Source organism: Scophthalmus maximus, chromosome 2 (assembly GCF_022379125.1).
Source record: "Scophthalmus maximus strain ysfricsl-2021 chromosome 2, ASM2237912v1, whole genome shotgun sequence".
Lineage (NCBI taxonomy): Eukaryota > Metazoa > Chordata > Actinopteri > Pleuronectiformes > Scophthalmidae > Scophthalmus > Scophthalmus maximus.
This window is the reverse complement of record NC_061516.1, coordinates 23,561,875-23,575,175: the sequence shown is the minus strand read 5'-3', so window position 1 is coordinate 23,575,175 and position 13,301 is coordinate 23,561,875. Positions and strand designations below refer to the sequence as shown.

The following is a 13,301-nucleotide window of genomic DNA, read 5'->3' as shown; positions in this document are numbered from 1 at the left end:
CAAGTGCAATTAACCATCTGTGACCCCGATATTTATTGTAACTAGCGTGACTTTTATTTCATTGTATCTTATTTTATTCTATCCTATATTATTTTTCTAATTCTGTGTATATATGTTGACTGCTTCATGCAACTTAATAACACCCCAAAAAAATCCTCGTATGTAACCTGTTACCTACCTGGCAATAAAACTGATTCTCCATCCATCCATCGTCTACCGCTTTATCCATTTAAGGGTCGCGGGGGGTCGCTGGAGCCAATCCCAGCTAACATTGGGCGGGGAGGCGGGGTTCACCCTGGACAGGTCGCCAGCCTATCACAGGGCCACATACAGATACGGACAATCATTCACTCTCATATTCACACCTACGGTCAATTTAGAGTCTCCAATGAACCTAACCCCATTCTGCATGTCTTTGGAGTGTGGGAGGAAGCCGGAGAACCCGGAGAGAACCCACGCATACACGGGGAGAACATGCAAACTAAAACTGATTCTGATTCTGATAAATGATGTCATTTATTCGTCAAATCCCAGGACAAACAAGGCGCCGAGGACAAACGTCCGGACTGAAAAAGTCAGATTTCATTCAAATACACGGTGCAGTTCAGATAAAATGAGCTGGTGACATCTTGGGTCCATTCTTTTCAAAGCAAATCTTTTTCTTTTTATTCCAATTTAAATGAATATGGTTTGTGTACAACCAAACTATGTATACAATACAGAGGGTGGTACACAGATATAAAATGTCACGTATTCTGTTCCGATCAATGCGATTAGACGGCAGGAAGGAACGCGCTGTTCTCCCATTTATGTTCCCCGGCAATCAGTTGCCAGGCTGCAGCACCACTTCACCTCTTAGGTCCTTGCAGACCAACACTGCTGTGTTGAATTCCTTAGTGTTATCAGCACATTATATGGTAACTTTACACAGCAAAGGACCAAGCCTGACATCTGAACGGCAGACAGCTGTTCATGCACATAAAAATAAACATGTACATTTGAAGGGGAAAAAACTAAAATCGCAGACTTCATGTAAATAAGTTTCACTGATTAAACATTTAGTTTTCTTCTAGAAGTCATCCATCCCTCAGTCCTTTGAACACAAAGGTGAATGGGATTGTGTCTTTTACTCATAGTTAAAGGAATAACAGAGTAAAAGAGTCAGAAACAATTGTTTAGTACAGCTGAGCTGAGTATTATTTAAAACAGAGGCACTCAATTGTATTGGAACCATGAAATTAAACTGTTCTAAATATACCGAGGCAAATTATTTCAGGTTCTGTTATTTTGTATAAATCATGTATATTTAAATAATGTTACGCTTTTGTTGCGTGATTACATGTATTTTTCAAAACTAACACCATATTTTTCAGGTTGGGATTTTTCAATTAGAACAGTATCTTTTTATATGCTTTCAAAATTCAATAAAAAAAAAAATAATGGTGTCACATTGCGACAAACAGAAAATCTCTTCTCTACTGTCGCCTACAGCAGCAATTTTTCACAATAAAATTCTGCAATTCAAAAGCTTGAAAATTCTGCGCGTGAGATATTTCCCAAATAGGAAATAAAGAAAATTGTCATTGTGTATACTTTCAACTTATATGGTGGTTTCCCGCTCTGACACCATCAAAGTCAATTTCCTCACAAATTGAGGAAAATAAAGCAAAGAACAAGATCCCAGAGAAGATCGGAATTTTCCATCACATTTCCAGTACTGTATTTTTGAAGTACTACCTCACGATTACCAACATTTGGTACCCTCTCTTCTGTTCTTTTTTCCGAGTACAGAAACCCTAAGCATCTGTACGTCTTTCCTTCAGGGTTCAAAGTCACATGACCGTGCCGCTCAGGAGCACTCCTCTCTCTTCCACACGATCACCATGTTCTTGTCACTGAGGGCCACCAGGTAGTGCAGCTCGGGGTCCATGGCCACACTGTTGATGGAGGGGCCCTCCACTTGGCCGAGGCCCTTCCTCTCCGGCGTCGGCCACTCCAACACCTGCCAAGACAAACAACAGCAGATGTTTACATGAAGGATTTCAGTATTTTTTACTCTTCAGTGTTGTTTTATCTTGTACATTATTTTAGCGGACATAGGGGTTTGTTTAGAACCCGTCTGTAAAAAAAAAAAGTCCTTGACATTATGTTCCCCAACAATATTATTGTTTTCCTGTCATGAAGTAATGGGACGTTAAGAAGAGATGGGAATACCTCAGTGGGCAGAATGGGCTTCCCGCTCTGCAAACTGTTGCGCTGGAGGTCGGTGATGTGGTACGTCCACAGCCGACCTTTGTCATCACCACACACTACATAGACCTGGCCTAAAGAGAGGGGAACAAACACATGCATGTTGGTTTCATTATCCATGTGGGGCAAAGTTGTTAACATAATGCACTAACCCTAACCATCGCAACTGAATACCCTCTTAACCACAACCCTTACCCTAAACTAACCTACGAATCTACCCCCTAAAACCAAGTCTTAGCCTTCAAAAATAAGTTCTGATGACTGGCCAACATGTCAGCATGAAGCAAAATTGGTCCTCAAAACCACAGGCTTTTTTTCTCTGCTACTCAGGAAAAAATACGGAGCCCTGGAAGGGACAAAAAGATCTACTTTTTTTTTGTTGGACTCTGTTGTCCCTCTGCTGACATTTCTCAAATCATTTGGCACATGTTTGACCCACTGCCACACACCTTTATGACCAACTGCCTCCAGCCATTTGCCTATCAGAACTGAAGGTGGTTAAAATCTGGCACAGCACCAATGAAAAATGCATTCTACTGCCTTTGGCGCCCCCTGTCTGCTCCAAGCGCTGTGAAGCTTTTAACCTTCTTCTATGTTCTTTTATATTTCCCATGTTGCTGTACAACAAAGCTCCTTTGTATGCTATTGCACTAAATGCAGCTATATTGTAACGTTAGTTTGATTTAATCACGATGAAGACTACACCTTTACTGAGCTGTTTGCCTTGGTAAACAAGTCGCAATTTAATCCACTTTTGTTCTGAAAAAGATGATTTGAGAGTGAAAAGCACATGATAAATGCAGATCTGCTGGTTAGCTGATGCGGACTGACCAGGACAGGTGTTGAGAGCCAGGTAGGGGATCTCAGTGTTGGCCCACTGCAGCTCAGCGAGGACCACGGCGCACACCGTCCTGCTCTTCTTGTCGGGCCGCTGGGCCTTGGTCCTGCTCCAGCTCCACAGGTAGATGGAACCATGCAAGTAGTTCTTGGAGGCTGGAGGGCAATTATGAGCCAGAAGTGAAGCAGAAGAGAAAAAAAGAATGGAATGTTAGAAAAATTAGGGGGCATATTTTATTTATAGGATGCTTGAAATAAAATGACAGTGGTTTACTGTTAAGAGCCTCTCTTACCCACTATGTCATCGTTGAGGAAACTCAGGCCGTCAACGGTGTGGTAGTCGTGGTCTTTGTCTTCCTTCTTATAAATTGGGAAAGTAATCTCCATCTCCGACGACCTACAGAGGAAAAAAAAAGCACATCATAAGGGACTGACTGGTCTGTATAGTATACTTTAGTCTATACATCAGAGTCAAACTACAGTTAACAAATCCAGTGTCCTGCAGATGTGTGCTGTTGTGTTAACATCAATGTGAGGGCACTGATTTTAACTATCTTACTGTAATGCCAGGAATGTATGTAATTCATCTATCTGGAGAACTGTTAGTCTGATATTTTTCCTTAATAAATCATCAATAACCAGGCAAACAGCGGTGAGTAGCAGCGGAGGCCGGGAGTTCGATTTAATCCCCCCCCATCAGTCACAACAACGACGACGACAACCGATTCTTCAGGTGAGGGGTTCTGCGTGCCGAGTCCAGCTTCGACAAACTTTGAAACAGGCAAACGCTCTGGTTCAAAGCAAGCTGACACATGGATACAGGAACACAAATATATATGCACGCGCACATACAAGTGCCTTTACCTCTTTGCGGCGTTGTTGGCACCGAGTTGCGTGTGGAAGCAGTGCAGGCCGTCGTCACAGGCGGTGAGTAGGTGACCGCCGGGGGATGTGGGCGGGAGGCAGATGTGCAGAGGTGTGGCACTGGTTTCCAACAGCAGTAACTGACTGGAGGGAGCAAAGATAATAATCACACAACGTTAAATGCATCAAATTATAACTTTCAGATACACGATTCGAACTAAAACTGCAAAATCTTTCTGATCAAAAATGTTGCTCGCGTGACAAATTTCCAGCCGGTGGAATTACAAAAGCAGAAATACTCACACAACTTTGAAGTTGTACTGGCTGTCGACTCCACCGATGTCCCACAACACTATCTTGTTGTCATATGATCCCGCTGCAAGAGGAAAGGTGAAGGGTGAACAAAAGCTGTCAATCAGTCAGATCTCCTGAGTGACGAGCCATTCATCTATAAGAAGTGACCGCATCTTACTGAAGAGGAAGTTTCCCTGGCGGTGGTTGAAGCGGAGGACGGACAGCGACTTGCGGCTGGCTCGGAACTCCCCGTAGGCCACGTTGTTCCTGGGGTGGATCAGTTTGACGAGTCCTCGCTTTCCGCCGGCCGCCAGGATGCTGCAGTGTTGAGCCGAGGCCCCGCCTCCCCTGGACATAAGCACTGTGGACCAGGCCAAGGAGAAGAATTCCTGTCGGAAGGAAAAATGGATTCCAACAACGTCAGATTCATCCACACATGCTCAGCGCTTTTCTAACATTAGGCCACTCGTGCTGCACCACTACAGTTTTAACATGCCCGCCACATATTTATAAATGTTTAGAAGAAGAAATTTGGATTTAAATTGATACGTTAGGTCTGCTAATGACTGCAAAATTCATACTAGCCAATTTAGGAAAGATAAATTATGAATTATACATCCTGCTAATACGATTAAGCATCTTGCAATCATGGGAAAAACATCTCATAACTACAATACAAGAGCCAACTTTCAGATTCTGATCACAAGGAATTGAATTAAATTGAATTAACTTCAATGACGTCTGGAGTTTTTTTTTCCCCCCACAAACAAAGTGGGCCAAAGGAGGACTTAATAGTATAAATGGAAACCGACCTCCCCGGGAACTTTGTACTTCTTCATCACCATCCCCGTTTCACAGTCGATCACACAGAGAGAGTCCCCGCCACAGGTTGCGACCAGGCGGCTTCCTCCAGAAGCACCTGTGAATAAAAAGGAGAGTTTATTTCCTTTTGTCAGTCTGCAAATACAATCACAAGAGGGACATTTTTTAAGGAAATCTCCTTTAAATGGCTCCGTGGCGGCCCTGATAAATGTGAGGGAACTGTGGTACTACGGTACCTGTGGAATCTGGCAGCGGCTGGAAAGCGCAGGCCCACAGCTGCGTGGAGAAATCCTCCGAGCTGTCCTGTTTGCTGTGGCACTGGAGAACGTGGAGGGGCTTCAGACGCAGCGGCTGCCAGAGTGGGAAGAAATGGGGACGAACAGGAAGAATGACAGGGCAAAAATGAACAGGTTGCTGTGGCCCAAAGTGGACATATATGTAAAGAAATGAACCTTTCATTAAAATCCCCAATATGTCCCTATGTGTGGCCTGACACCTCACAGTTATACTATTATTTAAATGATTAAATACGTTACTGGACTATTGCTTTTGAGGTCCTACAAACTTTAATCAGGAATAAGACAGTGTCAATGTTCCAATATCTGTATTTGCATTACCTGTGTCTTGCCGAGGCCCTTTACTGTCGGCAGCGAGCCGGTGTCCCTGTTGAGATTTTCCTCCCGTTTGATCGAAGCGCCATCCTCTCTTATGGAAGCTCTCCTGGGCGTCTCCGCCCTCGTCTGTCCCCTGGTGGGGGTGGAGGGAGGCCGACCCGACTTGCGGGGGCTTATCTCGACGACGGGGCCCGCCTGGGTTAACGTCTTGGATTTGGGGCGGAGGCTGGATTTGCGAGGACTGCCTTCAACCGGAGTGTCTCGGAGAAGATCTGTGCACAACCTTTTGCGAGGCGTCAGGTTTACCCTGGTGTCCGTCTCTGCTGTTTTTTTTCTCTTGGTCGGGGTTGAGATTTCCTAGGGAAAAATACATGGTATGAACTTTAAATCAACTCCAGGACTAGATTCATCAACTCATATTCTATATACCCTCCCTTAAAAAACATTATGTGCCATTGCTGTTGACATAATTAAAAGGAAAACACCTGATTAGATGCAAACTAAGCTACGGTAATAACCCACTCTTATGGAGGAAGCAACCATTACAATCTAAAGACACTGAGAATCACAACGACCATCCAGTCAAGTTTGGTTCAGACATTGTGCTAAAGAAGGTCATCGTTCAAATCCTTACACAGTCGTCTTTTGTGTCAGTAGTCTCGTTGCTCTCCGGTTCAGCCTTTGGTTCTACCAGAGAGCGCAGGAACTCCTTCGCCAAAATCTCCACCTAAAACCAAACAAACACGTAGAGACAGTTACTAAAAAGTGACTGAGGACAACAGAAAAGAAAATGTCTGTACATTACATTACATCCTGAGCGAACCTTCCATTTGGTGAAGTCGGTGACTGAACTGGGTCCAAATTTCACCTGCTGACGGGCAGTGTTGACGAAGCTCGTCTCCAGGGCGGACAGTTCCTTTGCCTTGATGGGATCCGGGAGTTTGAAGGTCTTTTCCCAAACTGCAACAATCTAAAATAACCGAAGACAGTTTCTTTTTTTTTACACTGACCGCAGGAAGAGCCTGCATAGCAAACAGTTCAGAGATACCAACCTAGCCGTGTTCGTTTTATGACATGAAATTGAATAGATTATATTAAAATATACTGTATAGTCAAAGTAAACGCTCAGCTTCATACCCTGGTCCTCAGGTTCTCGCTGTAGACGTAGCGAAGGTGGTTGGCGGTGGTGCTGACGTCTTTACCATTGTACATCCTCAGGTTGGGCAACAACACCATCAGCTTGTAGTTATCACTCACCTGACGAAGAGAAGCAACATTAACCTCTAAGACCCAGTGAGGTGTCATTTTATTTTGAAAGGACTAAAATAAAATACCCACTAAAAGGATGAAGTAACAATGATATGCAATTAAATGATTTACTCCATATAGGGTATGAGAAGTATTTTCTATAAAGTATTATATCGCATGATATTGGGAACGTAAACTAAAACTGTGGCTGGAAACCCTGGTGAAATCAAAAACCGAAACTTCCTGCTGACATTGCTAACCACTGACCCACTGTGATGTATTGGATTTGCAGTGATGAGCTAGCCCAATGGTATGGTCCTAAAAGACCTGGCCGTACAAGAAGTGTCCTCACAGTGATATAAAGGTTGTCCTCCATCTTCAGCTCCTCCAGGCCGCTCAGAGACTCCAGAGTCGTCACATCCTCCATCTGGTTGTCGCTGAGGTCCAGGTGGCGAAGCGCAGGCAGCTCCAGGTTCTTGGGGAACTCCTGCAGCAGGTTCCCGGACAGATCCCACCGCTCGAGGGACCGCAGGCAGGACAGCAGCCCGACCGGCAAGTCCTGAAGCTTCAGCCCGAGCTTAGAAAGGCTGAGGAGCGGAGGGCTTCAGGTTAGAGTTTCCCATCCAATCATATCGTGTTATTTTATGTGGCAACATACAAGCACTTGCAGATTTGATGTGTGAACTTGAATACAATGTGAGAAGCTGTAGAACAAAAATCTAAACTTGTGCGTTTAAATTTTCCCTTGTAGAAAATACTCACACATACATACACATGTAACCTGAATTTGAAGTCACAGGGGTTCACAAACATTACTGACAATTTCCATGTCGCATTTCATATCTACTGCGACGAATATGATTGTAAAAGTAAGATGTCCGTCACAGCCACCTACAAAAAAAAGTGCGAAACTATAATTCTTGCAAATCGTGTGGAGTTGGATTCGATCTCACCTTCTCACCAGAGAAAAAAATCTGAAAATTCCCAGTGATCACTGTGAGCCACACAAGCTCTTCGTCAACTCAAGTGTGCGCCACATACTGATTTCTGATTACGTCAGCACCCCGGTAACATTTTGATGCATTAATGTTTTTTTCCCCATTTTATAAGAGCACATTTCTTTTAAATTACACCCCAAAGCAATCATTGACGTAAGTAGGGGGGGGGGGAGCTAACTTACTTCAGTGTCTTGATTTGTTCCAGTTTGTTGGTTTTTGGAGAGCCTTTCTCAAGAAGAACTTTCTCAGTTATTTTCTCCATTGTGTATCTGCAGGGGGGAGGAACACGAGCAAAGGACAGAGTATTACAGAGACAAAGAAATAATTGATTATGATAAGTGGTTGTTCGGAACCTAAGGGTGTGAATTAACACATTGATTAACACGTTTAATATGCGATCACTCAGACCACACTCTGAGTTGGTCTTGGTTCAATGTGGGCCTCATTCTTTCTGTAGTGTGAATGCAAATGCACCCTGGACCTCACACTGAATCCGATCACAAATGGTCGCTCGAGACGCATGTAGAGATGTACCCTGACTCTCAGGTGTGAACTGAGAGTTGCCCACTTGGTTAATACCAGGTCTGAAAGAGGCAAGAGGTTTCCCCCTGAGACAGCATCACTACAGTGTTTCCCCTGTACCTGCGACACTGATGTCAGGTTCTTGTGAGTGACCACACCTTGATTACACTGAACATCAATTTCCAGGTCGATACATGGCTTTTGTCTCACTTGGTTTCAGTCAAGTTTGCATTTGTACCACAACCACAGGTCATTGACCTCTCAGCTCATTTGCATATTACTTGGGTACAAGGACCCTGCCTGGTCAATTACTAGCCTGTGAGGTTTTATAACAAGTCTTACCATGTAAAATTCAGCCATTGATCGTCTCCATTTCAAAATGACGGCCTTATATATAAATATATATATATATAACCACCATCCTGTCAGTCTGCTTTTTAAATCTCTTACTTCTGAATACAAGTGATTTATTGTTTGTTTGTTTCACTCTTTACTTAATAAAAAAATATTTTACAATTGCTATCTTATTTGATGTTCCCTACATTATAAATACACTTCCACTGTGTTTAAATCAGAAAGTTAACACGGAGAAAAAGGTACTTAACACAATAACAAAACAACAACACTCATGGTCACTGAATCTTAGTCATAAATGTCGCTTTTTGAGGTCGAGCTGTTGCTTTTCAGAAACGTTTTTTTAATAAACTGTGACTTGAGGCTACACCAGGATATATCTGTGAAGGGAAATGACATCACTTCAATACTTTCTCTAATAAACAACAAAGCTTAGCTAACCACGCTGCCACTTCCTTGTGCATCTTAGCTACTCCGTTAACTTTATAGACGATAAACAAATTGTTTTAGGCTTTTACTGAACACCCCACTTGTTTCTGTTACATAAGCAAACAATGGCGTTGTGATTTTTTAAATGTTCGTGATGAATTAAAGTACTTACCGACGCTCGCGCAGCTTTCGTTGCACTCGCAGCCGCAGTGGTTGGAAACCAAGATTTCCCGGGGAAACTCTACGTACATCCGGTGGGCGTGGTTTTTACCCTTGAGCCGAGCCTGGACGACGCATGCGCCGCTTCGAACCGTTGCTACGTTACGCCGTGGACGTGTGAATAAAAACGGAATGAATGGTACAGTCAGTGACTGGTCTCTCAGTAGAGGAAAAAAATATATTTGGTATTAATATAACGGATGGGTCATGGGTTTTTGATATAGGCCAAAATGGAGTCCAAAATTTTTTTTTACTTTGAAATACAAAAAATATATAAATAGTGCATCTATGTGCTTATACATGAGAAATATAATAATGGAACAAAATGTGCAAAATATTTTCAATAAACTCGTCGTCACCTTTTAGTTTCCTAGTGGAGAAAGATAATGTACTCTTCATAAAATTTAGTAATTATTTTTTAATTCAACTGACGGTGAATTTAGTCCGCAGGCTCCGCTAGGTGGCGATGTTCGTCAGGTATAGCAGGTTATAGCCCTCTACGCTATCAACACCGGAAGTAGAAGGTGCAGGACGATGATGGCTCCTGACAGCAGGGATGGTGCGGCTCCATGTGCGTGTAAAGGCATACGGCGGTGTCTCGTGTGTGAAAAGCTTGAGGAGAAAGGACAGTTGGAGGCGACTGGACGAAAGGTAAATATGTATACGTTGAAAATAGTTGTAATATATTTACATTGTTCCTATGGGGAAAGGGACGGAGCTTTTGATCTTCTGCTAGCACCAATCACAGCTAGCTACGGGAGCCCTCACAGGACAGTCCATCCTCTTTCGAAAAGTTCTTAGCTTAACTATTACCTACTCTCATTATAATCACGCACATTTATTGTGATTATCAAAAAATGATTTCCTGTTCATTGAGGAATCAGTGATTCAATTAATGGTTTCACCTCTACTTGTAATCTGTAAAGTATCTGTATAGTAACTTGTAAAAAGTGACGACAATGCTCAAGTTAAGGACGTGAACCTAAAGGTAATTGTACTTAAGTACAGTTACATTACACAACAGCTTGAAAGGATCTTTTTATGTTCATGGCGTTACACTGTAGAGTTATGTTGCTTTTTTTATTGACTTACTGTAAATTGCTCTTCCTAGACACGTAGTGACGTCATTCATGAACCTACCATTTTCCCGAAATAGAATTGTGCTTCATCATTAGAATAAATTATAAAATTAGCAAAAACAGGAAATACAATGTCATGGTATTCTAGAGTACTAGACCTAACGTAATTGTTTTTTTAATTCTTGTTGGTAAAGGTCGTGCATCATTTCCTGTACAATCCTGAGACGAAGCTCGCAGTTTGCAAAGATGCAGCAGAAGAAGCCGCATCCTTCCCCTTTCCGGGTGTCTTCCTGTGGGAGGACTTCATATCGGAGGAGGAGGAGGAGGCGCTGATAAGCTCGATGGACCAGGATGTGTGGAATCAGTCCCAGTCTGGTCGAAGGAAACAGGTTATGTCCAGTGATAATCATGCTATGTAGTATGATATATATATATTTATATATAGACATCAGATGAACTAAACAAAAGTCTCCTCTCCTACTGTTGCAGGACTTTGGTCCAAAAGTGAACTTCAAGAAAAGGAAAGTGCGCATGGGCGGCTTCAGTGGACTCTCTTCTTTGAGCCAAAAACTAGTGCTCAGGATGCAGCGAGAGCCAAGTCTTGCAGGCTTCCAACCGGTGGAGCAGTGCAATCTGGATTATCATCCTCAGCGAGGCGCTGCCATCGATCCACACCTCGACGACTCCTGGCTGTGGGGGGAGCGCCTGGTCACCGTCAACATGTTATCGAGCACGACGCTCACCATGTCGCTCGAGCAGGGTCTGCCCGAGCTTGGACTCGAAGGGGAAGTCCACGTAGCGGTGCATCTTCCGCGCAAATCTTTAGTGGCGTTATACGCCGAGGCGCGGCATCGGTGGAAACATGCCATTCGCAGGGAGGATGTTCGTGAGCGCAGAGTTTGCAGCACTTACAGAGAGCTGTCTGCAGAGTTCTCACCTGGAGGGCAAAAGGCAGAGCTGGGAGCTCAGCTGTTGAACATTGCTTTGAGTTTCCAAGGAGCTCCGGTATGAGCTAGTCTGATGATGGCAAAGGGAAGCTGTATCGCCGGAGATGGGAGACTGGACTACTTGCACATGCAATGAACTGTGTCTCCTTCATGGCTGAAGGCTCGTAGCTCCAACCTGTGCCTCCTCTCCAAATGTAACAGATATTTTGGAGTATACAAGACTGCCAAGAATACAGCTGCTGTAGCTCAAAATGAGGACATAAGAAGAAGACGACCACGGGTCTTTGCTGCATATGGTTTTGAACTGTAGACTTTTGACACTGTAATGTAACAGTCACTTTTGTCCTGCAGCTGTTTGAGTCGGCTTGTCCCAACTAATATTGTGACGTTCATTCTGTTTTTCCAAATCCTGTCTAAGGCAATTTGATGGACCACAGGTTTGTTTAGGCCTGTGAGTCAACAATGCTCCTGAGATTTGGTGCACTTATAAGTTACAACCTGCAGAAGGAAAGGTCAAATGTTAAATAGTACCGCCGTCCATAATTATGCATAAAATGCATAGTTGTTGCGTAGCTAATTAAGAAGCAAGCAGGTGACAAAAACATCAAAAAACGTATTGGTTATACTGGTGGTCACTGCTTTTTTTCAAACAAATCTATAAAAAATGGTTTGATTCACACAGCGGGTTCTTACAGTTGCCCCTGTTTGTGTCAACGTATGCTTATATGGTTTTATTTAATCTCTTTGATCGGAAGCCCTGTTTGTACAATTCCTCACATTTTTCCCCCAGACATATGAAAGGAAACATATAGTGAAGAAGGAGCAGACTCTAGAGCTACTGTCTTAAGAGACAGTATTTTCAGCAGTCCCTCAGTTTTTGAGAATGTGCATTCAGGTTTACAGCAGTCGTGACTGGAAACGGGAGGTCACAAATCATATGCTGATGCAGACCAGTGTGCCCATGCTTGGCTGTGCCTCGCTCGGCTGTAACGTGAGGAAATGGCCACCCAGAATCACCCAGAGGCTCCAGCTGAACTGAGGCAGAGCTGCTGCCCCCCATTACTGACTATCTATCATAGTAATTATGTGGCTGTGGATGTAAACGTTGTCTCTGCTGTGCTACAGCAGCTCCGTGTTGTCAGACACAACTTTAAAAGGCCACACCAGTTGTTTTTTTTGTTATATAATTTAGATCCTTTAGGAATAAAATAATGTATAATTTACAATCTGCTGGGAAACTGCTGTATGTTATTGTGTTTTAGGACTTTGAAGGTGTCACAGAATGAAATTTGCTTTCCATTGACCAGTTACTACAAATGCTGTTGGATTATTGCTGTGCAAATACTCCATGTATTGTATCTAAACAAACATGAAATGCAATGACAACATTATGAAACGAATATCTAAATTATTAAAATGAACTAACTAAATAAATAGACTATTTTAGTTTTCTGGTCTAAATCTTTCTTCATTCAATCATTGCTACTTGCACATGAATGCACCAAGGAATAATCCAGTGTGATACGTACGTAAAAAATCTTTATACTTTTATTTTTGATAGCATCTAACTGATGATTCATTATCATCCTCGGGACTTTATATATCTATCTATATCCACCACACCTTTTTTACTTCAAACCCAAACCACTGCACATCTAAGCCCTTTTTCACAAGCCACTACTTGCACTCTGTACAAATTGTGTATAGCTTTAAATAGTTTTTCTTTTGTAATTTTGCTATATTTTATGATATTCTCCACCTCTTGCCTGATTCCTTTTTGAAAATCTTGCGGCTGCTGTGAAAACAAGTGAATTTCCTTGGCAT

The 13,301-nt window shown here is 42.9% G+C and overlaps 2 protein-coding genes across 2 annotated transcripts; one reads left to right on the top strand and one right to left on the bottom strand.

The window, feature by feature from the left end:
* Window positions 1-509: 509 nt before the first annotated feature.
* On the bottom strand, window positions 510-9,529 carry lrwd1 (leucine-rich repeats and WD repeat domain containing 1). The gene is made up of 16 exons (XM_035627138.2): window positions 9,405-9,529; window positions 8,110-8,196; window positions 7,282-7,516; window positions 6,819-6,938; window positions 6,505-6,651; window positions 6,316-6,408; window positions 5,685-6,038; window positions 5,304-5,418; window positions 5,058-5,164; window positions 4,424-4,634; window positions 4,255-4,327; window positions 3,952-4,095; window positions 3,381-3,484; window positions 3,082-3,243; window positions 2,215-2,324; window positions 510-2,002 (listed from the first exon to the last, which is right to left on the bottom strand). Exons 2-16 carry the CDS (start codon window positions 8,187-8,189, stop codon window positions 1,850-1,852), a joined length of 2,208 nt encoding a protein of 735 aa, XP_035483031.2. The 5' UTR covers window positions 8,190-8,196; window positions 9,405-9,529; the 3' UTR covers window positions 510-1,849.
* Window positions 9,530-9,951: 422 nt separating this feature from the next.
* On the top strand, window positions 9,952-12,938 carry alkbh4 (alkB homolog 4, lysine demthylase). Its single transcript, XM_035627140.2, has 3 exons — window positions 9,952-10,102; window positions 10,725-10,919; window positions 11,020-12,938. The coding sequence occupies exons 1-3, from the start codon at window positions 9,986-9,988 to the stop codon at window positions 11,539-11,541; spliced, it is 834 nt and encodes a 277-aa protein (XP_035483033.1). The 5' UTR covers window positions 9,952-9,985; the 3' UTR covers window positions 11,542-12,938.
* Window positions 12,939-13,301: the final 363 nt, after the last annotated feature.

Excerpts from the sequence above, each read along its gene's own strand:
- lrwd1 (XM_035627138.2), bottom strand. The coding sequence starts at position 8,189 with ATGGAGAAAATAACTGAGAAAGTTCTTCTTGAGAAAGGCTCTCCAAAA. Across the intron at positions 3,485-3,951 it reads GCCAACAACGCCGCAAAGAG|GTCGTCGGAGATGGAGATTA; the intron begins GTAAAGGCACTT and ends TTTCCTCTGTAG. Across the intron at positions 2,325-3,081 it reads GGCTCTCAACACCTGTCCTG|GCCAGGTCTATGTAGTGTGT; the intron begins GTCAGTCCGCAT and ends CCCTCTCTTTAG.
- alkbh4 (XM_035627140.2), top strand. The coding sequence starts at position 9,986 with ATGATGGCTCCTGACAGCAGGGATGGTGCGGCTCCATGTGCGTGTAAA. Across the intron at positions 10,103-10,724 it reads TGGAGGCGACTGGACGAAAG|GTCGTGCATCATTTCCTGTA; the intron begins GTAAATATGTAT and ends TTGTTGGTAAAG. Across the intron at positions 10,920-11,019 it reads AGTCTGGTCGAAGGAAACAG|GACTTTGGTCCAAAAGTGAA; the intron begins GTTATGTCCAGT and ends CTACTGTTGCAG.